Here is a 22,784-nt window from a genome sequence, read left to right as displayed (position 1 = left end):
TAACCCAGCATTTTTTAGAGTGTAGTAAATGGAACCACAATGGGGGTAAATGATAACTAATGTCTGGTTGAAGTTAGAGGTGTGCGATATATATCGTTTGCGATAATATTGTAATTGTTGTTGTAGCGTTGTGCGATTTGACCAAACAAAATACACCTACAGAGTACACGCATACATGATGTGAAGGTTAGAATAAATGCGTGTGTGCATTTAGAGTGCATTCTTTTACTGCATGATTCAGTCTGTTACAAAATTCAAGAATTTGTGACAGAAAATGTATATTTACATCATTTCATGCAGTTCAATATCACAGTTCAATTCAAAATCAATCTCACATGAAGAGTACAGTTTTTTCCCCAAAAAATTAGCATGAATAAAAATTTGATTGATTTTCAATAAAAAGTTCAATAGACAAGAAGTTAATCAAGAGACTTACGTTTTAGACGCCATATTGCCTGTTTTTGCTCTATTACGACAACAACAATAATTCCAAACACAGCCACAGCACTGTTTTGCGTCTCTGAGCAACATGACGGTGTTTCGTTTCTGAATGAATCAACTATTTAAATGATTTGGTTCAATTGCAATGACTCGCTTATTAACAGCGACTTGCTGCCACCTACTGGCAGTTTTAATTTCACGTTTATAGTATCTTTTCGTTTTTAAATCATTTCAAATATCAGTATTCAACCTTTTATATATAATATTTCAAAATATTTATGCATTTGTAACAGCAAGTTAAATGCATTCATGTCCTGCATTAAACAGTGTTGTAAATACATCTACATGCCACTTCAGATGCAGCTTCTGTTTCCCCTCTGCATTGAAAAGGTGAATTTAGTTGATACTGATTTAGAGAATATGACAGAAATTTCCATTAACTCTACATACACTCAATGCCCAAATACTAGGTAGAGGCACAAAAGGATGGCAAAACCCTCACTGACAATAAAGCAAGTGCCACAGGGCATGATGGGAGGAAGTGATCCATCTCTTAATGGGATCAAAATCAACTGCTGAGGACAAGCACTCCAGAAGACACTCTAACCACATCTGTAAAGCGCTGCAGATTAATGGGTGGAATCTCGTCTGTGTATACATTAAGGGCTGATTAATCAGGGTTACTGGCAAGCTATCAAAGAGCGGCTCATCCCGACGCGGTCTGTTTATAATGAAGCGCAGCATGAGACGACAGGGAGCGTTGATGAGAAAGAGACAGGTGAGGATAGACAGCACCATACCTGAACAAAATGAATCCAATGGACTCCACAGCAGCCCTCCGAACATCGTCGTTCACGTCACTTACCTGACAGGAAGAGGGACGAGAAATCAGAGCGATGTATATGGATAAAATATTACATTTATTATTCTAAGGAAATAGCCTATTTAGTTTATTTTCTTCTATCATAATACCAAAATTAAGTGAACATAAGGGTGAATTTAAGTCGATGGCTTTAGGCAGATGTTGCCAGCACTCAATTATTTTAAAAGTTAAAATAAAAAGTTTTTGTTCTATAATAAAAAGTTTTAAACTAAATGCATCTTCCTTGGAATACTGTATTTGTAATAAAAAGGATCTCCCACATATCCACAATATCAATATTAGTCATCAATCATACAAACTAATCCTCAATCCCTCACTAAGCAACTTTAACTCTGTTTGGCATGAGTTATTTTTTATCCATTGAATAAATAATCAAGTAATAATTAAAGCTGTAGTGCCTGAGCTTTACCAGAGCATAACTCTGAAAGAAATACAGATATTACAACAAAACGTCCAGCAGAATAGTTAACAAAAGTAACACTGCAAGCTCTTTAGCTGCAAGTACAAAATGATTTATGGAAATGTCGCCATCTGCAGGAAATGCAGGATAGATGCCCTGCTGAACACAAAAATAGACTTTCAATCGGTTACTCTGCTGCCCTGACAGAGATGTTATTTAAAAGAGGTTATTAAAATAAATATTATATTATACTATATTATACCCTGTTCTGTTCATTTATATGTGTGTCTTCCCCTAACTTTAAAAGTCTTTTTTTCCACTTTTCATTAGGTAAAGTTACATTTTAACATTCTTAAAAATCAGGAAAAAAAAAAAAGTGTAGGATTACAATCTAATCATTTTATCTTATAACTGAGGAATGACCCTTATATTTGTTTGAGTCTAATAATACTATTGCTTGTAACATTTGCCAGTGTAAGACTCACAGCCACATGTAGCAGTCGTCGGATGGCTTTGTTATTCCCAGAGCCGCAGTACGCCATGGCCACTGTGTACATTCCCGACCGGCGCAGGATGGGGTCCTGTCGGGACAGTGAGATAAAACAGAAGCTCAATGCGCTGTCTGCATGGAAGACCAGAACCTCAGAACACAGCAAGCCACACAGTTAAATGTATTCACAGAATAAACATGGCGTTCTGGAAACAGTTAAGACTTTTTGCAAAGAATTTATTCTGCCTGTTAAAGAGACAGAATTAGAATTAAGAAAAATGTTGCTAAACTAGGGGTGTGCGATACTGAAAAAAAAAAAAAAAACATCGATATTTTCTGGGATTTTATCGATAACGATAATTAGACAATATTTTGCCGAGTGTGTTACTGCGCTGGTATCTTAAAGGGATAGTTCACCTAAAAATGAAAATTCTGTCATTAATTACCCTCATGTTGTTCCAAACTCATAGGACCTCCGTTTATCTTCAGAACACAAATTAAGATATTTTTGATGAGAGCTCTCTTACCCTCGATAGACAGCAAGTGTCCTTACACGATCAAGGCTCAGAAACGTAGCAAGGACATCGTTAAAATAATCCATGTGACAGTGGTTCAACCGTAATTTTACGAAGCTACGAGAATACTTTGTGCGCAAAGAAAACAAAAATAATGACTTTATTCAACAATTTGTCTCCTCCGCGTCACCCTATAGCACCATTTTTCACATTTGTAAACAACGTATTCAACGTATGTACGCAGATACGTTGTTTATGTTCAGATCAAAGTGGAAACAACGTAAACAGCGCATTCACGTACATACGTTGCTTTTTTTGAATGGTTTTTGAAAAATACTCGATAATGTCAAATCGCACATCGTTAAAACAACAATTACAATATTATTGCAGACGATATCGCACACCCCTATACGAAACATTACATTTTTATGAAAAAGGATGCAATTAAGGGTATGTACAGAAATAGTTTTGACTTAAAATATATGTAAAAACTCAGTGCTCACCTTATCTCTACACAGACTCTCAATTAGAGTATCGGCCTCTTCCATCCTTCCGTACATCACCATTGCGATGCCAACAGCCAGTCCACGCAGGATCTTCTCATGCTGGGTTTCCTGAGCGTAGCCCACCATGTCCTCAATGGCCTGGGCTGACTTTGAGCCCAACATCACCAGTCCCAAAGCAAGACCAGCCGCCTCTCCTGTGACAACACCAATTAACAAAATGACAGTGAGCTTAACGTAGAATTACAGACCGAATGTTGCCCATTTAAACCTGATTGTTCTGGGTGGTTGCCCAAAATTTGACCAACAGTAAGAGTGATGCTTGCCTTCATGAAAACTACTGATAAAGATTAAGCTTTTTAATGAAGGTGCCAAAATAACAAATAATAATAATAATAATAATAATAATAATAATGAAAATGCTGCACATGCCTGTTACTGCGTCATCTTGATAGAGGTTTGATTTGAGCAGGTCGTAGACATCTTGGCGAGCAGTGCCCAGGGCAGCTAACCCGAGACCCAGAGCGCCACCATGTCGAACAATCTGCAAAAAAATAAATATTGATGTAGAGTGTTATTCCTGCTTTATGGAATTGCAGTGCCATGAAACTTTATTTGAGCGTGATTCTGCACATACATCATTACTGGCACTCTTTAGCTGGCTCAGAAGGTAGTCAATGATGTCCCCTCCGTGGTTAGCATGGATCAGTCCGAGAGCGTATAGCCCTCCTCCTTCCTGATAGGCTGATCCAGGTGAGGTGTCTTTGGGCAGGTAAGTCGCCATTAACTGTAGTGCTTCCTTTTCATGGCCCTGGACACAAAAACAAAAAAAATTACAATTATGATTACAAATGCTAAAATATTTTTTGCACTACAAACAAACAACTTAAGCAGTTATCTAAATACACAAATAAAACATCTAAAACATACTAGAAAAATGAAAACCTCACATCTAAAACCAGAAAACACACACACACACGTAAAACAAAAGCAAACAAACATGTAAGACAAGAAACATGCATCTAAAAAAACAAAAGCAATCAAACATGTAAAACAAAAGCAAAAGCACACATGCAAACAAAATACATTTACAAGCAAACACGCTTGTAAAACAACAAACATACAACTAAAACAAAACTGGTCTTAAAAATCAAACAAATACAAACAAACATAAAACAAAAGCAAACATGTAAAAGAAAAATCTAAATAAATGCAAACAAACATCTAAAACAAACAAAAGCAACTGAACATCTGAAACAAACTAAAGCAAACAAACACCTTAAAAGTGAAAAAAAATGCAAACAAACATGCAAAACAAACAAAAGCAAACAATCACCAAACTGCTCCCTTTTTGTGGAAAGCATCTTGAACATATTGATAATGCTAACCCTGTGAATGACACCAAGACTGGCTGTTGCTGTGAATTTGGCCCAGTTAGTTGCCCTTGCCAGCCACTCCAAATTCTCTCTGTAAAATAAAAAGGTGACAATTATCATAATCTGTTTTCTTGTTATCAGTATCATTAAATGTTAGAGAGACTAAAGCCGCTTTTCCACCGCAGGAACTTTCCCCAGGAACTAGGGACTTTGGGTCGGTACTGGATGTGTTTCCACCGCAAGAACCAGGATCTAAAAGTTCCGGGTTCAAATTTGCCCCTCAGAAAGTCCCTGCTCGTGAGGTAGTACTTTTTCAAAGGTATGGAACTTTTGGGGGTGGGACTTGGGCGTTGAGCATGCTGATTGGTTGAGTTCACGCAGCATTGTATTTCAACCACCTCTGAAATACAATGCTGTATTCACATATTTTTTTTTTTTTTTTAAATATTACTTATTGTGTCATGAAATGTAGTTTTAAATAGGGATGCATCGATCCGATATTCAGGATCGGTATCGGCTCCGATACTGGCATTTTCTGCAGATCGGGTATCGGTCAGACGAGACCGATCCGAATCCGATATTGTGCGTATACTATTCTGTGTTATTGTTAAGCCCAACGAAAGCACAAAAACATTATAAAGCACCATAAAGTCAAAGTCCAAGTGTTCTGAAGCCGTTCCATAGTTTAATGAGAGGTACAGATGAATATTTAAGACGTTAAACTCAAGTTCACTTAAACTCTTCTGTCCGCTGCATCTGTCTGTCATCCTGCAGTCAAGACGACGAAACTCTCTCGAAGAGCGCACAATAACTAAAATTTAAAACAGATTTTTTTTTTAACTGCTAGTTTGTCTTACTACGTTTAAAGAAAATGATTTTGTTGAGCGTCTGCGTCTTACTTTCAGTTTCATTCGCGGCAGTTTGCACGTCGGCTTGTTGAAGAGATACTCAGCTACTCGTCCGCAGCGATGCATGTTGCATTAGCGCAGTCATATCTGACTATTATGTCATAGCCTGTAACACGGTCTCACACGTTTATTATTTTAACATTTTAGGAGGAATACAATTTACATATGTGGCTTCAACAACCAGATGCATTTACACATGTCCAGTTTCGTCTGGAATGCGGCCCCGACCACCTCCTGAAGTGGTTTGAGCGATCAGATTTATATTACAAAACGCATGACCAAACGTTTTACACAGCCCCTATATATTTTTTCATGTTATTTTTTCATTAAAATTAAGTTGTCTAATAGATTGTGTTTAACACACAAAAGAGTGACACAGAAGTACAGAAATTCTACATTGATTTAAAAAACAAAACAAAAAAAACTGCACTGGTATCGGATCGGAATTGGCCGATACTCAGACTTTTCTGGATCGGATCGGAAAAAATGCTATCGTTGCATGCCTAGTTTTAAACGTATTTCAGGCGAGAATGTAGTTGTTTAAAACTCAAATCTGTGTTTTTTTTTTTTTATAAAGACAGCGCCTATTTGAAAATGTGCTTCGCTGATTTCGAAGACATGAGCTCCACGCGATCACCAGGCGCTCAGTGCTCATGTATCCCACTGAGAGCAGCCTCAACTCGGCTAGTCCTTCTGACATTTACTGCTGGCTCTGATGTCTCTGTAGTGGTTAAACATGAGATATAATTCATTTAGGTAAATCTAACAGGTAATCTTTGGTCTTTATTATATAACTATAAATGTGTGAAAATGAAAATAAAAAGAGGCAATGCTGTTTGACATAATATTTTGTTTCATTGTAATGCATGTATGTTCCCTGAACTACATTTCTGCGGCTATTAATGTGTTTAAATGAAAACGAAAAGAGGCAGTGGTGATTGATATCATATTTCGTCTTATTGTAAATACAGTAAGAAAAATTGCAGTGGCCAAGGTGAGCTGACTGACGTTATCAAGTACGCTGCTGTTTGCAGAATTACCGGACTAGCGTCGTCCCGTCCGTGGGAGTTCACACTCCCGAGGCGTACATGCGAAGTTCGAACTACAGAGGACGCAAGGCCGAAATTTGCATACTGGGTATTGAGAAACACACGCAGACCTACGTCACCAGACTATTTGCCTAATCTTCACGGTACTTTAGACCGCGACGGAAACGCAGACAGCAATAGGTCTGTGGGGGAAAAAGTTCCTGGGACAAACTGTTCCAGGTAATTTCAGTGGAAAAGCAGCTTAAGCATGTGAATGTGCTTTACCGTAGAAACTGGTCACTAGTTGTTCCCGTGTGCATGAATGAGTTTGCTATGACCGTTGCTGTGTGACACACCGAATTTCGCACCGCATCCTGAAATATGTCAGGAAAAAAACTATTAGCTTATGAATTGAGTATACCAACATCTAGGATTTGATTTATATTCAATTTACTTGAGCTGACATCAAATATCATTAGAGGCTTTAAGCAGTTCAAGAGCTGGATTCTTACCTTTGTGTTTTTGAGAATCATCAGGTCTGTGTTGTTGTTTCGAATGAGGAACTGAAGGTGCAGCTCAATGGCCATTTCACCACTTAATATTTTGATCATTTTTGAGTTCTGGTCTTTCGGCTCACCCTTCTATTTTAAGAAATTACAATTTAAACATTTTTATACAAGCATGATATCTGAAGTGCTAAAAGACTTTAAGTGATGACTCACCACATTTGCAGCTTTTCCAGCTGGAGAACTGCCAGCTTTATCCTCCGTCTCCATGGCATCACTGAAACAATAACAACATATTCAATTTATGTTCCACATCCTCTTATTAAATTTTTTTTAGATTTCAACCTTTTTGTTAAAATAACCCTCAAGGATATTAAAGTGAAGTGAAGTGATTTTACTATGATTATGGGGGTGACTCAAGAAAACTAACTTGAATGAATAAATAAATAAATTTACAAAAACGAAAAATGCAAAAGAAAATGAAGCCTATTTTTAGGACCATTATAATTTGTTGCAGTGACATTTCTAATTGTCAATGTCAATGAAATACTGTATGTTTTTATTTTTCGCATGTAAATAAATATACACAAATAAATAAAACTACTACTATCATGACAGCTGTATGTGCTTTTTGAAGCTTCAAAACTCTGGCACCCATTCACTTGCATTATATAGACAAAGATATGATTTTTCTTAACTTACTTACCAATTAGTTTGAAACACCAATACGGAAGCAGTAACATGTCTACCTGTCTTTCTCTTGGGTGGGCACAGTGCCGGTGTTGGTGGATCCGGGCACCGCAGGGATGGGTGTGCCTACGGTCCGCAGGTTCTGAATGACAGAAGACAGGAACTGCTGGCTGGCGCTCTCATACAGGTCAAAGCAGATCTGATATGCCATCAGGAGGTTATCCTCTTTGACAAGCTTCTCCAATATATCGCTCACAGCTTGAGGGTCGTCGAGGAAAATCAGACACTAAGATGAAAAACAAAAAAGTGAGAAAGGAATCTCTGAACGCACAGCAGGAGAAAGATCAACCCATTCAGGACAGGTCACCTGGCAAACGTTAATGAAGTCAGGCTTCTCTAGGTTCATGTACAGCTTGACGAGAACTCTGAGAACGTCGTTACGAAACTTCTTGTTCTGCATGAGGGACATGCAGATCTTCAGGCTGTAGGCCAGCAAACCACCAATGTCGTTCTGTAGGAAAACAAAACAAGGTCTGAAATATGGTTCTTAAAGGCTTAGTTCACCCAAAAATGAAAATTCTGTCATTAATTACTCACCCTCATGTCGTTCCAAACCCGTAAGACCTTCATCTTCAGAACACAAATTAAGATATTTTTGATGGGATCTGAGAGCTCTCTGACCCTCGGTAGACGGCAAGTGTCCTTACACGATCAAGGTCCAGAAACGTATCAAGGACATCGTTAAAACAGTCAGTGTTTCAACCGTAATTTTACGAAGCTATGAGAATACTTTTTGTGCGCAAAAGAAAACAATAATAATGACTTTATTAAACAAATCGTCTCCTCCGCATCACCCTATAGCGCCATTTTGGAGAGTATCACATACATCACGCGGATACATTGTTCACGCTTTGATCTGAACGTAAAAACATATCCACGTACATATGTTGTTTACATATTAGATACACTCCAAAATGGCGCTTTAGGGTGACGCGGAGGAGACGGTATGTTGAATAAAACCGTTATTTTTGTTTTCTTTGCGAACAAAGTATTCTCGTAGCTTCGTAAAATTACTGTTGAACCACTGATGCCACATGGATTATTTTAACGATGTCCTTGCTACGTTTCTGAGCCTTGATCGTGTGAGGATCCTTGCTGTCTATGGAGGGTCAGACAGCTCTCGGAATGCATCAAAAATATCTTAATTTGTGTTCCGAAGATGAACTAAGTTCTTAAGGGTTTGGAACGACCTGAGGGCGAGTAATTAATGACAGAATTTTCATTTTTGGGTGAATTATCCCTTTAAGATTAATATTCAATTTATGACTCTGCAGATAAAAACATACAGATTCCAGGATGGTTTTCTCGAAGATGTCCAAGCGTCTGGTCTCCAGCGCGATGCCGATGGCTTGTTTGTACATGTGATCTCCTAAGCAGCGCTGGAACATCTTGTTGACAATTCCCTCCAGACGAGGATCAATGCTTTTCTTCTCCTCATCCTCTGGCAGCTCGGCGTTCTCGACACGCAGTTTGGTGTAATGATCGATACACTTGGCTGATGGCCAAAAAGACAATATATTGATGAGGGTTAGTAAGATCTATGTTTTTGAAAGAAGTCTCGTGCTCTCCAAGTCTGTGTTTATTAGTGGTGCAACGGATTGTAGATGATCCATGATTCGTACGAACTAGGCCCCTCGGTTCGGCACGCATGTGATTCACGGATTAACTGTTAAGTTTAACCATCAGAGAGTGAACAATTATCATTTGCTGTTGTTTTGTTTTTCCAATTTACACATTCAAGCAATTTTAAACCAATATTTTGCTCAATGTGCCCTCTTGTCGCCTCAGGAGAGAAGCCAAAAGCTTTTTTTTCCCCCTAACAGAAGTTATGCCTTTTAAATTTGATTATATAATTTGAATATTGATAATAGTTTAGTACAAAATTCGAATTTAGTTTTTTTTTTTAGCCATTTTGACAGCCCTAACACTCTCACTTAGCGTCACAAAGGCAAATAGAAATAGCCATCACTGCCGCTACCTTGTCTACACTGGATACAGTATACAGATGCGCGTTCACTTTAAAACAAAGTTGGTTATGTCTTAAGTAAACGTAAACAGCTGAGAAAGAAACCGGATGATTGTCAGTATCAGGTCCATGCATTTGGTCTTAAAGAGACAGAAGCCTATAAATACCTACTTCTGACTGCTAATCAAACAAAACCACAGCTTTAACAAAGATGAATCTATAAAACTTATGCAGTGGGCACTGTTGTCATATTTTACGCTTAATTATTACATTTCTGCACTTGAATACTAGTCTGTTACTGACTTTATTTGTAACTTTTGTTGTATTCATCTATGCTTGTAATTATAGTAATTAGTAATAATATAAATTATTCTTATAATTATTAATAATGAGTAATTATTCTTGTTTTACTACTGACTTTATTAGTTAAGCTAGTAGTTTTTGCAGTGGTATAGAAGTAAAGTAAGTTTGCAGTAATAGGTGAAAAGCAAACTTTTTTTTTTTGCTGATCAGAAAAACAATCCTATCCGTGACTCAGAATTCGTAATATGATCCGAACCATGAGTTTTGTGATCCGTTGCACCAATAGCGTTTATGTGATCAAAAATACAGTAAACAGTAATACTGTGAAATATTCTAACAAATTCAAGTTTTCTATGTGACTTAGGGGTGAGTGATATGGCAATATTTATGATTTTTTTTTTTTAGAAATATCACGATTTTATCACGATTCATTTCATGTTACTATTTTGCTAGTTGTCTGAGCAGTACAGACAAACTAATTTCCCTATTGTGTATAAAAAAAAAAAAAAAAATACAAATAAAAAAAAAGCCTTTCAAGGTAACAAAATATTAAAAAAAAGAACAGTGGATATTTAGGCCAAATTAGCCGAAGATAAAAATATTATTATTTTATCTTTGTTACTAAAAAAATAAGAACAAAGATACACATTACAAATACACATAATATACAAATAAAACAAACAATGCTTTATTTTAAGGTACAATAGGTGTATTTAGCATTCAAGAAATTGAATGAACAAATATAAAAATGAGAGAAAAAACTATATAGATTTCATAGAAATTAATACAGGTTTGGGACAACATGTGAGCGAGTAAATAATGACAGAATTTAAATTTTATGAGAGACTATCCTTTTAATGACAAGCAGCAGCATGTTTAGTTCTGTCCCTTTAAGACCTGCACGCATCTAATATACAGGCACACTCTCAACTGTTTACTTTCATTTTAGACATAACCAATTGTGGTTATATGTAAACCTTGTGTGTTTTGACAGTTTTAGCGCTAAAGATAACTTAGTCCGGTAATCAGGCGCTGTTTGGCGGTGTGCGCGTGCGCTTCAAGTGTATGCGCTCAGAAAAAGCGCACATCAGTACAGCACGTGAATGAAATGTTTAACCGGCAAGGCTTTAAAGCACATGCAAATGTACATATGTGACTGCGAATAAGTGCAGTGTCCTGTGAGAGTAACTCTACCGAGTTAACACTGATGTGAAAGTATGTAGCGTACAGTATATTGAGACGGCGGCACCAGAACTGTATGGAGCGAATTTTGTGACAAAATTATACAAACAAATCCAGTTGTTTTGCAAATAAACACAATCTGCTTTGCAAAGAAAAACTCAACTTACGCTATTTCAACTTCAATTTACGCTAGTCTCCCGAGACCCGAAACACCTCTTTACCTTTTCAGACCGATATGAGAGGGGAACAGGTGAGTTTCTGTCTTACTATCTCTATAATTAACCATTTAGATGTTTTCACAAAGCGACCCTACTACAGTGTCAGTGAAATTCACAACAAGTGCTGTAAAGTTAATTAGGCGTGACATGGCTAAACATTTAACTAAACAAAACTGATCCATTCTCCGTACCTCTTATCCTCTGTTGGATCGCAGGATATAGAATATACATATTGATACAATTGTTCACCATTCAAAACAATGCAGGGGTATAACAATATATCGTGTCACAATATATTGTAATACTAAAATGCAGATGTATTTTGGATAGTGACAACTGTACCAAAAATGAAAGCGTTTTGAATTTTATTTTTACGTTAGGTCAAGTAAGGTTTATTGTCATTCTGCTATATATGTTGAGACAGAGCCTACAGTGGAGAAATGTTGTAGGCTACCTCTGCAGTAAAAGTTTAAACAAGTACAAAACTACACATAGACAACCGACTGAAAGGAGTAGGCTAAACTAATTATACAAATAGGTACTATAATCAAACTAGTTTAAGTTCAGATGAGCTTTATAAATGTACCAAAATATAATCTAAACATTAATATCCCTTATGAAAATTAACTATGGTTTTACTAAATAAATACCATGGTATTTGTAGTAAAGCTGCCTATATAGAAATGGTAACCTGCCTATAGTAAAACTAACTTTAATTTTCATAAGATATCATAGTTTATTATCATATTTATGTTTATATATAGTATAGTAATATACATGCCTTGTACAACATTTAAAACTAAAAGTGGCATGTAAGGAGATATTTCATATTTCAACAATATACCAGCAGATTTTAGTCTGACAATAGCCTGTTTGGAAAAATCCAACTAAAAATATGTAGCTTTTTATATAAGGCCGAGCAACATTTTAACTCATGAAGTTAAGAATAAAAGGCTACCGTCAGGAATTATATTGATGGCTCTTTAAAATGCAAACGTTCGTCATCTGAGTCACTCTGAGAAGAGTCCTCGCTGTCCAGAGTGTGTCTTCACCCGTGTAGCACGCTGTTTATTAAACCACTGTTTATTAAAATGCTGAATTTAGTATTACATCAGCGTGAACTTGATCCTTCTCCCCAATTCACAGGACAACAGTGACACCATAAGAGAAATATTCATCATTTTGCTTAGCTAAAAAATTATTTCAGGCACAAATGATTGCAGTGTTACATCATTTTTAAAAGTTTTACATATTGTACTAAATAATGTGATTTTTTTTAAATTATTATTATTACTAATCAGTGACCTCTTGGGTGATATTGCTATATCTGCTACTAAATTAAATTGTCTAAGCTTTCATTTTTGGTACACAATATTGTCGCTATCCATTATACACCTGCATTTTAGTATTACAATATATTGTGACATGATATATTGTTACACCCCTGCATTGTTTTGAATATGCAATTGTATCAATATACAGTATATGTATATTCTGTATCCCGCAATCCAACAGAGGATAAGAGGTACGGAGAATGGATCAGTTTTGTTTAGTTAAATGTTTAGCCATGTCACGCCTAATCAACTTTACAGCACTTGTTGTGAATTTCACTGACACTGTAGTAGGGTCGCTTTGTGAAAACATCTAAATGGTTAATTATAGAGTCTCGGGAGACTAGCGTAAATTGACCGACAGCGCCATCTGCTGTTTTTGGAAAAGAAAGTTGCTCAATTGCATTTGTGAGAAAATCTGCCTGCACGCATTTGTGAGAAAATCAAGCCAAGTTTCCTCATAAAAAGGCAAATGAGTCTCACAGTTGTAACTCACAGTACATATATTTGTCCATACCTCTGCATTTTCTCTCAAACAGAGTTTTGTATTTGCAAATCACTTTGCGTTTGTTTGAAAGTCGAGTTTTTCCTTTACAAAGCAGATTGTGTTTATTTGCAAAACACTGGATTTGTTTGTATAATTTTGTCACAAAATTCGCTCCATAGAACTGCATCTGATTGAATGTGTGCTGTAGTGCAATATTTCTTCAAAAGCAGACCGTGGAGACATTTTTATCGTCCACGATCAAAAATGATCATATTGCACACCCCTAATGTGACTATACGATAAAATGTAATTTATTCCTGTGATCAAAGCTGTATTTTCAGCATCATTACTCCAGTCTTCAGTGTCACATGATTCTTCAGAAATCATTCCAATATGCTGATTTGCTTCTCAAGAAACATTTCAGATTATTATCAGTGTTGAAAACAGCTGCTTAATATTTTTTAAGTCTCTTTAAGGAGTAGAAAGTTCAAAAGAACATCATCTGCAATGTAAATCTTTTGTAACAAATGTCTTTTCTGTAAAATTTGATCAATTTAATGCACCCCTGCTGAATAAAAGTATGAATTACTTTCAAATAAATTTCAGAGACAGCTCTTCACTTACCAATAATAGTCTCCACATATTCTGAATTGTCACTGACGTTGAAGAGATCTCCAGCGCCCAGGGCGTAGTTTAAAGACTCCTCAAAAGCTCCGAGGTGGTAAAACACTTTAGAAGCCACCAGTGCAGCAAACTCTCTGCTACAAAACGTCTCATCCTCATACAGGACCTCGCTGACAGAGAAAAACATACTTCACTTCACTGGTATATAAACATTCATATGAAATTGTTAATCGCTTTTACACTACAATAGTATTATTGCAAAGGCAATATATTTTCTCATTAAAAATGTTTTATCTCTTTTTTTCTCATTTTTGAACAATAATTTATTATTATTATTATTATGATTGATTATTAATTACTAACTTTTATACTTTAATAGTAGTATTACTAACTACTCATTTTTACACGTTATTGTAAATATTATTCTTTTAGCTTTATGATTTGAAAAATAAAATGAATATAATTGAATGAAAATAAATGATCATTAATAAAATTTAGTACTGTCAAGCAATTAATCGCATCCAAAATAAAGGCGTTTACACAATATATGCGTGTTCTGTGTATATTTATTATGTATATATGAATACAAACACATGCACGCATATATTTAAGAAAAATATGTTATATTTATATATAATATAAAAGATTATACATATATCAATGTATACACAGTACACATACATTTATTATGTAAACAAAAACTTTTATTTTGGACGCGATTAATCATTTGACAGCACTAATAAAATTATAAAAGTAAATCAATAAAGAAACATAATACTATTGCAATAAGACTACTGTATTGTAAAAAGACAAACAATTAATAAGAATTTTTAAGTTATGATATATTTTAAATAATAATAATTGTATTACTATTCCAATAATTACACTGTCCTGTAAAGAAATACTCATAATAATTAACAATTATTATTGTTAATATTGCAAAAATAATTATATATATATATATATATATATATATATATATATATATATATATATATATATATATATATATATATATATAAAACACCATTTCATTCCTATTGTAGTATTACAAGACAATTTCAAGCAATTACTAATAGTAATAATTAGTAGTAGTATTGAAATTTTTACTTTTGATTTAAATTTAAAACGAGAAAATCCCTAAAATATCACTAATCTCACTATTACTAATATACTGTACAATAAAAATGAGTATTTTATAATAATAATTTAGTTTAAAGAACAGCTGTAAAATTAAAATATTAAAAAATGTTCCCCTCTAGATTCATGCAGTTCACATGGGGTACACTTTACATTAAAAATATAAATAAAAAATGAATAAATAATAATAAATATATATATATATATATATATATATATATATATTTATTTATTTATTTTATTATTTTTTCTATTTTTTCTAGAAAAATCACAGCCCTGCTTGAAACAGATTAGAACAACATTTAAATGAGCTCATGGCAATTTTTGTGTGCAATTCTCTTCTAAAACAATCGATGCTACTTACATTTTGTCTACAGACTCTGAAATCTCAGCCCAAAAGTCATTGACAATGGAGTTTAGTTTATGTAGAGCAAACTCCTTTAAAAGAAAAACAAAAGCTTGTTAGCAACCACCTCAATATAATAAACACTGATGTCTTTGATAGAGCTCATCTGTACCTTGAGCTGCGGCTCGTCTTCATCCAGGAGGGAAATGATACCAGCTACAAAACAGCACAAAACCAATCAGAACAGTATATACAGTCTTCTCTTGCTTTCTATCTACCTGTCTGTCTGTCTATCCATCTATCTGTCAGTTATATCGGTCTCTCTCTACCCATCCATCCATGTTGTTTAATGACAGTGACATGACAGATATGCTAAATAACAACCTCAGACATCCGTTTCATTCACAGATAACATATGTATGGCTTTTTGACAAATTTATACAGTAAAAACAATACTGAGACGCATAAATCACGTCAAATTTTTAATAAATCGCGCTAATTTCTTACTTTTGGTTGTCGATGTAAACAAACCACTGAAGTCAAAGTCATTAGAAATGACATTAGCAAACAGTTACACTCTCGCCACTGCATTTAGGCGCAAAAGTAGTACACATAAGAGCACATTTATTATCATAAAGCAGAAATACAGTCGTAGAGCTGGTTAAAGTCAGAGAGGAGCCGTGTTAGCCGTTAGCTGTGTGACTCAGCTAAATCAAACGCGCTCTTCTCCTTCACTCACCGGCTGAAGTGATCATGTCTGTCTGTGACTGTCACCGGATCTCCTCCAGCACAACGATTTCAACACACAATCAGCGAGAAGAAGAATAAAGTTTATTTCACGCTCAATGAAACAGTGCGAGCGAGGAGCGATCGACTGCTATTACACAGCAGCGGCGGCGACGGCTCAAACTCATCTGACAATGAGCGCTTGTGCGGGACGCGCCGGAACTCTGCCTGAAGATAGCACATGCCGTTTAGTGTAAAATAACATACTGCGGAATACATGGACGTGGCAGTTAGCAGGGGTTATAAAAGTATTATTTAATGGGTAATAGCAATTATTTTTAAATTAATATTTTAGTTGGGCAAGAATAAAAAATAATTGTTTCCAGACAGGCTTTGAGGCGGGCAACCCTCCAGCGGCTCTTCTTCTCTGCAATTCGGAGAAGAGTATTTGAAGCCGTGGTTTATCTGCCACTCGGTGGTCAAACATGGATGGAGCACATTTATTTCTGATTTTTATTTTTATATGAAAATAAAATAAAATAAAGTTAATAAAATAAAATAACAAAATTAAATTAAATTAATACAATAAAAATAACAAAATAAAATAACAAAACAAAATAACAAAATAAAATAAAGTTAAATTAAATAACATAAGATAAAATAAAATAAGACAACATAAAATAACAAAATAAAATAACATAAAATAAATTAATAAAATAACAAAATAAAATAAAATAGTTAAATTAAATTAAATAACATAACATAAAAACATAACTTAAAAATAGCAAAATAAGACAACATAAAATAACAAAATAACAATATAAAATAACATAAAATAAAATGAAAACATGGAACACATTTATTTCTGTTTTTAAATTTCAAATCAAATAAAAATGAATGAATGTCAACTTCTTCTCTTACAATTCATACCATTTTCTCTTAATTCTATAATATCTATCGTGCCGGAAAGCTTCCATAGCACCAAATAAAATTAAAATAAAAAATGTCAGCCTACGGATTTTAGTCATTGTAATAGTTTAATTAGATTGTTTTAATTTAACTTACTTTCCCCCGTCCCCTGGTTGAGAACTGCAGTAGGCCTATTTAACGAAGCGAAAAACCTCTCCAAACGATTCAGTGCGTGAGCGATCAGTTCGAATCATTCCGAATGAATCATGAACCGAGAAGAACCGACTCAAATGAATCACTCGTTTACAAACACTGATTCAGTAGTTCAGATTGTAAACAGCCTGCAGAAAACGTTGTTTTAGCCAATTCTGCAGCCACGAAAAAGACGACAAACGCTGACGCAAATGAAAACAGTCAAAACAGCATATTTACATTGAAAATCTATGAAAACGTACAGCAGAGGAACGCAAAAATGCGTACGGACGCAGCCTAATGTAAACTCTTCCGTTTTCATTCATTCAACAACACCGAAAACGTTTCGAACAGCTAAAATGAATTACATTTCTTGTTTTCTTCAGAATCACATCTAGGAATCGTACAAAATTACAAAATACCTCATTCATTGGCCAGTCAATGCAACAACTCGTTTCTTTTATTTAAAAACAACAGTTGATACAGTAGTCAATCACAGTGTTCAGGAATTGTCACATTAGACCATTTAATACTAATAAACTCCGTATGCTACTATGATGGTAGTGATATATCCTTCTGAGATAACAAAAAATGCATCATGTATAATGCTCTAGCAGCCGTTCATTGCCTTCATTTCTCATTTCTCCAAATCTTCCTGACTGGTAAGTCATAGTGCAAGAGTATATGACCTGTGTAACACACAGGCACACAGTTTGAGGCTTGTTTTTCATCCATTTTGGTCTATTTGCAAAGCCAGCATGGCGTCAAGCTGTCGTGGGCCGCATCTGCAGTGGAATTCCTTCCTCAGTGGCATTTGGATTGGCTGGAAGAGTTAAGATTGCGCGATTAGTTGACAGTGAAACAACAGGTTTCCATCTGAATGCAAAAGAACATCCTCATACCTTGCTGCCAACTATTGGTGTTTATGTCAGCCTGTCCTCTGTGTGTCTTTCTGAAAATTCCCGGGAAACATTTCAGTGGCCAAAACAAACTGCTTTTACTGCCAACGGCGCTATCTGCAACATAAAGAGCCATTGAGAAAGGACTCATTAATCACATTATTACTTTCTTCTAGGGGCCTCCATTCATTATAGTCCCCCAAATCATGTGATTCAACCAGAGTTGTGAGCTACATAGTAAACCAAAAGCCCAAAAGATGCTAGTTGGGCAGCACACTATAGGGTTTGAGACTATGATGCCACAAACTACTGTCTAGATAAACAGCTCACTGTATTTTTAGGATTGTATGCCCAAAAACGCTGTATAGGTAGGAAACGTGATTGTATTGGCCAAAATGTTGTCTAGTTAGATAGTTCACTAGGTCCTATTAGACTCAAAAGACTACGATGACCAAAAATCGCATGATGGGAGTATCATTTTTGTGATGCTCTCATGGAAAATGATAACTATTTTACATTTCCGCTTGTGTTAGACAGACCTTATTTCAAGCATTTAACCAAAAACCCATTTTTGGGACAATGTGCTGTCTAAATGTCCAAAATGTTGTCTAGGTAGGCAACTTGCAGGGTTTTAATTTTATTTATTTTTTGGCAATGATGCCCCACAATGCTGTCAAGGTAGGTTGCTCAGTTCTCTAGTTTTTGAGAAAACAAGCTGGTCCAGACCATATGCCTAGGTAAACTGGTCACTATGATGACCAAAGTCTAACTAGTTTCTAAAACCAGAAACTATGCACAAAAATGCTATCTAGGACCGGAGGTCACATGACAATCTCAGCCGTAAATGTGTGCATTGTGATTCGTATGTAAACATATGATTTTTAGGAAAAAGACGCATGAAGGTCAACCCCTAAAGCTAACCATCAGTGGGGCATTAAAAGATCATACGAAAATAAAAGATGAATTCTCATGTTTTTCAATGCAAAAAATGCATTCTGTGGAAATGGCCCATCATGCATCAGATGCTTCGAAAAACGCAAGCGAAGCGGTCAAACGTGTTTGTTTAGTATGTGTGTATATGAAAAACAATGGAAAAGCTGTGCAGTGAAATGCAAAAACATATTCTTGCTATTAAAAAATAGCAACCATTCACACCAAGGATGATAACTATAATGATAATAAAGGCTTAATTATCATTCTAAATCTATGAGAATAGGGAAGTTCATGCTACAGCTGGACGCTAATATAATTATTATTTTTATAGTTACCGTTCTTGGTGTGAACAGGCATTAAGTCTAAACGCTCATTTATTTAAAAGTTAGTTTTTTAAGTCCAATGGTCAAATGCATGAGTCAAGTACATGTTTACATAGAAAAACAATGGAAAACAGCGCAGAGGACTGCAAAAACGTGAGGCGTAGATCAGTTGAATTTAAAAAAAACTTTTTAAAAATTGAACTTATTTTAACATTTTTAGAAAAGCTCATGTGAGCGATGCTGCAAAGCATGAAATAGTTACGAATCGCCAGGAGAATGTGTTGGGGTTTTGCGATTATGCAAATTCATGCAGAATCGCCAATCATAAAATAATTGCGTTTTCGCGTTTTTAAAAGTGTTTTAAGAGCGTCACACGCAAGACGCTGAAAAACATAAAATACTTGTGAATTTCTATGAGCGAGGTTTAGAGTCTATGCGACACACTCTTATGGCAATTCGTAACTTTTACCTTTTGGCGAATTGGTAGCTAATGCATACAATTTAATTCATACATTTTCGTACGATCTGCTAAAGCCCCTCTGAGGGTTAGGTTTAGAGGTGGACCTTCGTGGACACATTTGTTTCACCCAATCGTAGAACAGTTGCATTTTCTCATAAGATTTGTTTTTAGCATGCGAGACACTGCAAAATGTAAAATAGTTGCCAACTGCCATGAGAGTGTGTTGAGGCTTTTAAACTACACAAGACATTTTCATGGAAACATACTCTCACAGAAATTGATAGCTAACTATTTTACATTTGCAGCGTCAGCAATTTTGTGAAATCGGAAGCTAATTCATACAATCTCATTCGTATGTTTTCAAACAATCTGCTTACGCCCCACTAATAGTTACATGTACATGTCCTTCGTGGTTACTTTTTTTTTTCTTTAAATCACAGTTCCGTACGAATCACAGCATACAAAATCACCCAATCGTAAAATAGTTGCATTTTCTAAATAGATCTGGTTTTTAGCGATGCAGTGTCGCGCAAAACGCTGCAAAGCGTAAAATAGTAAACTTCAATTTGTAACTATTTTACATTTTGGCGAAATTATTTGTACAATTCGTACAATCTCGGTTGTACGTTTTCGTACACTCTCCTTATGCCCCACTGATGGTTAGGTTCAAAGGTGGAGTTAGAGGTGATCCTTCGCGATTACTTTTTTCTCAAAAAAAAAAAATTTAAAGATAGCACAATTCCGTAGGTCTGCACGATAGATCAAAGTGAAATCGCAATCGCGATTAGGCAGAAGCTACGCAAACAGCTGTCATTATCGCAAACGATAATCGCGCGATTATATCGTCTGCGATTTTTTTTTCACGTAGCTTGTCAGTGAACTACAGCTCTTTATAGCAAATGCTGCTCCATCTGAAAACACGTGATTTACTACTAATCACAGAACCGGCTTTACTGACGAGATGCGCATGGCGATCGCATTCGATTAATCGTTGCATTTGTATGAAATCGCCATAACGTAAAGCAGTCGCGTTTTCTTGTTTTCTCGTGCCCAAACATGCTGTCACAGAACAGGAGTCCACTGGGTTGAATCTCTGACCTGCAGACATTGAGCACTTCACAGCCCTGCAGGTGTTCCACCTGATCTCCTGCAACACATCCGGGGACTTTGTGACGTAACGTCCGGTCCATATGGCCTGTGGGGGGTGGTTAATGAACACTGCTCGCAGTGATCGATCCAGAAACTCCACTGAGTCGCGAATCTCTGATTGTTCAGAGTCGGTGTGAACGAGTCCCAGCAGAGCCGGACGGTGCGCGTTTCTCTTTGTCCGAGCTCTCACGTCCTTCAGAATCTCCCTCAAACACGCATGATTCTCTTTATGACACACATAATCATGTTTGAAGATGAATATGATCACGGAGCATTTAATGGCTCTCTGATTTCCGCCGATGTTTCGGCTTGAGCTCACAGTTTTGTTCTTGAGTGGATCTTGTTTCTCGCTCTTGCTGTGATCGGATGGACTCTGTTCTGATCGATCTGTGTGCGATTGATCAGGGCTGCACGCGTTTGTTTGGATTTTGATTTCTCCGTTGCTGTTGCCAGTACAGTCGCTGGTTTCTTCGTGTCCTCCGTTATTAAACATATCAGCGATGAAGTCCTGTAAAACGCCGGTGTCTCCATCAGGTCCTCTCACAGCGCTGATTAAATGAATGCTACTTTTTCCACCGATTTGATGCAGAATTTCTTGTAATGGATCATCACGCTCGTTTTCTGCAGCCATTACCGTCTTTACCGGACAGCTCGTTTATTTCTTTAGGATAAGTTGTCAACACACAAAACTTATTTGAAAAACTCACTTGAGAGCATTTTAACGCCGAAATCACGCTGTGAAAGTGGACGTGTCTCTGCCTAGTGTATGTGGGCGGGGTTTATTTACACAAGATTGACAAACTCGCTGTGAAGGTAGAAGCGGTACTTGTCTTCTGATTGGCCGAGCACGTGTGTGGGCGGGGCTTGTGTACAGCCGCGTATGAGTTAAAGAGGTGAAGTTTCTCTGATTGGCCAAGCACATCTATGGGCGGGGTTTACGAGATTATAGCGTTGAAGGTGAAATCTTTAATCTTTTTTATGATTATTAAATACCTTTTTATTTTCAAAGTTCCTCTTAATAGAATTTCAACAGTGATTTAAATTTAAATAGTAGCTATACATACCAAAATAGAGGGCTATTAAAATCTCTGATGTCTTTTCGTTATATTTTCCCCCTTTGGTGATTGTTTTTCCTCAGTAGGTTTTGAATCATATATAGCCTATACACAGTGTAAGGCGCCTGGATTGTTTACATAAGAATGGCATGGCTTTATTATTTGTATGCATTAGACATACATTATATTAATATTTAAAAATGTCCTTACTATAAAATGTCATAGCCTTCAAAATCGAACAAAATCTCAATCTGAATAGACATTTATATTTAAACAGTTCTCTTCTGATATATATATATATATATATATATATAATGTTTAAAAAATATAATAATAATAAGTAACTAGCTTTGTTATTAATGATAAACTGAAGGTAAACAATCCTACTGACCTTTAACCAGCCCTGACAATTTGCATTCTGCTAAAATGTCTGAATATTTTTTTTAATCAAATAAAGTATGATAAAAAATACTATAATCATTCATTTAATCTGATATGTAATGTTATCATGTTTACTATTTAATGTTCACTATCAATAACAAATGCATTAAATGCATGCTTAATGATTTGTGTGTTAAATAATTCCATTATTTAACTGCTCAATAGCTGCTGTGATATCTATCTATCTATCTATATATATATATATGTGTGTGTGTGTGTGTGTGTGTATAGTTAATAAATTATAATAAAAAAATAAAAAAAAATATATATATATATATATATATATATTGGATTTAAGGC

At 35.7% G+C, this 22,784-nt stretch overlaps 2 protein-coding genes across 2 annotated transcripts in view; both read right to left on the bottom strand.

Annotated features, from left to right (window-relative positions):
- psmd1 (proteasome 26S subunit, non-ATPase 1) overlaps positions 1–16,330 on the bottom strand; it is a 43,281-nt gene extending 26,951 nt beyond the window's left edge. The window contains exons 1-16 of the mRNA XM_058760247.1: positions 16,137–16,330; positions 15,570–15,613; positions 15,416–15,489; positions 13,912–14,081; positions 9,087–9,295; positions 8,108–8,251; positions 7,800–8,026; positions 7,267–7,327; positions 7,057–7,185; positions 6,830–6,918; positions 4,621–4,699; positions 3,870–4,043; positions 3,665–3,776; positions 3,233–3,429; positions 2,210–2,305; positions 1,242–1,306 (exon numbers count right to left, since the gene is read on the bottom strand). Of these exons, the coding sequence (XP_058616230.1) occupies positions 1,242–1,306; positions 2,210–2,305; positions 3,233–3,429; positions 3,665–3,776; positions 3,870–4,043; positions 4,621–4,699; positions 6,830–6,918; positions 7,057–7,185; positions 7,267–7,327; positions 7,800–8,026; positions 8,108–8,251; positions 9,087–9,295; positions 13,912–14,081; positions 15,416–15,489; positions 15,570–15,613; positions 16,137–16,152 (1,886 nt within the window). The 5' untranslated portion in view covers positions 16,153–16,330. The remainder of the gene's footprint in view (positions 1–1,241; positions 1,307–2,209; positions 2,306–3,232; positions 3,430–3,664; positions 3,777–3,869; positions 4,044–4,620; positions 4,700–6,829; positions 6,919–7,056; positions 7,186–7,266; positions 7,328–7,799; positions 8,027–8,107; positions 8,252–9,086; positions 9,296–13,911; positions 14,082–15,415; positions 15,490–15,569; positions 15,614–16,136) is intronic.
- Positions 16,331–17,647: 1,317 nt separating this feature from the next.
- On the bottom strand, positions 17,648–21,777 carry LOC131530465 (uncharacterized). Its single transcript, XM_058760741.1, has 3 exons — positions 20,938–21,777; positions 18,127–18,240; positions 17,648–18,047 (listed from the first exon to the last, which is right to left on the bottom strand). The coding sequence occupies exons 1-3, from the start codon at positions 21,617–21,619 to the stop codon at positions 17,989–17,991; spliced, it is 855 nt and encodes a 284-aa protein (XP_058616724.1). The 5' UTR covers positions 21,620–21,777; the 3' UTR covers positions 17,648–17,988.
- Positions 21,778–22,784: the final 1,007 nt, after the last annotated feature.

This window comes from Onychostoma macrolepis, chromosome 22 (assembly GCF_012432095.1).
Source record: "Onychostoma macrolepis isolate SWU-2019 chromosome 22, ASM1243209v1, whole genome shotgun sequence".
NCBI lineage: Eukaryota > Metazoa > Chordata > Actinopteri > Cypriniformes > Cyprinidae > Onychostoma > Onychostoma macrolepis.
This window is presented reverse-complemented; position numbering and strand designations above follow the sequence as displayed.

Bases quoted from the DNA above. Each gene is read 5' to 3' on its own strand.
- LOC131530465 (XM_058760741.1), bottom strand. From the start codon at position 21,619: ATGGCTGCAGAAAACGAGCGTGATGATCCATTACAAGAAATTCTGCAT. The intron at 18,241-20,937 runs GTCAGAGATTCA...TTTATGTTGCAG, and splicing joins GAAGTGCTCAATGTCTGCAG to ATAGCGCCGTTGGCAGTAAA. The intron at 18,048-18,126 runs GTATGAGGATGT...TAACTCTTCCAG, and splicing joins CACCAATAGTTGGCAGCAAG to CCAATCCAAATGCCACTGAG.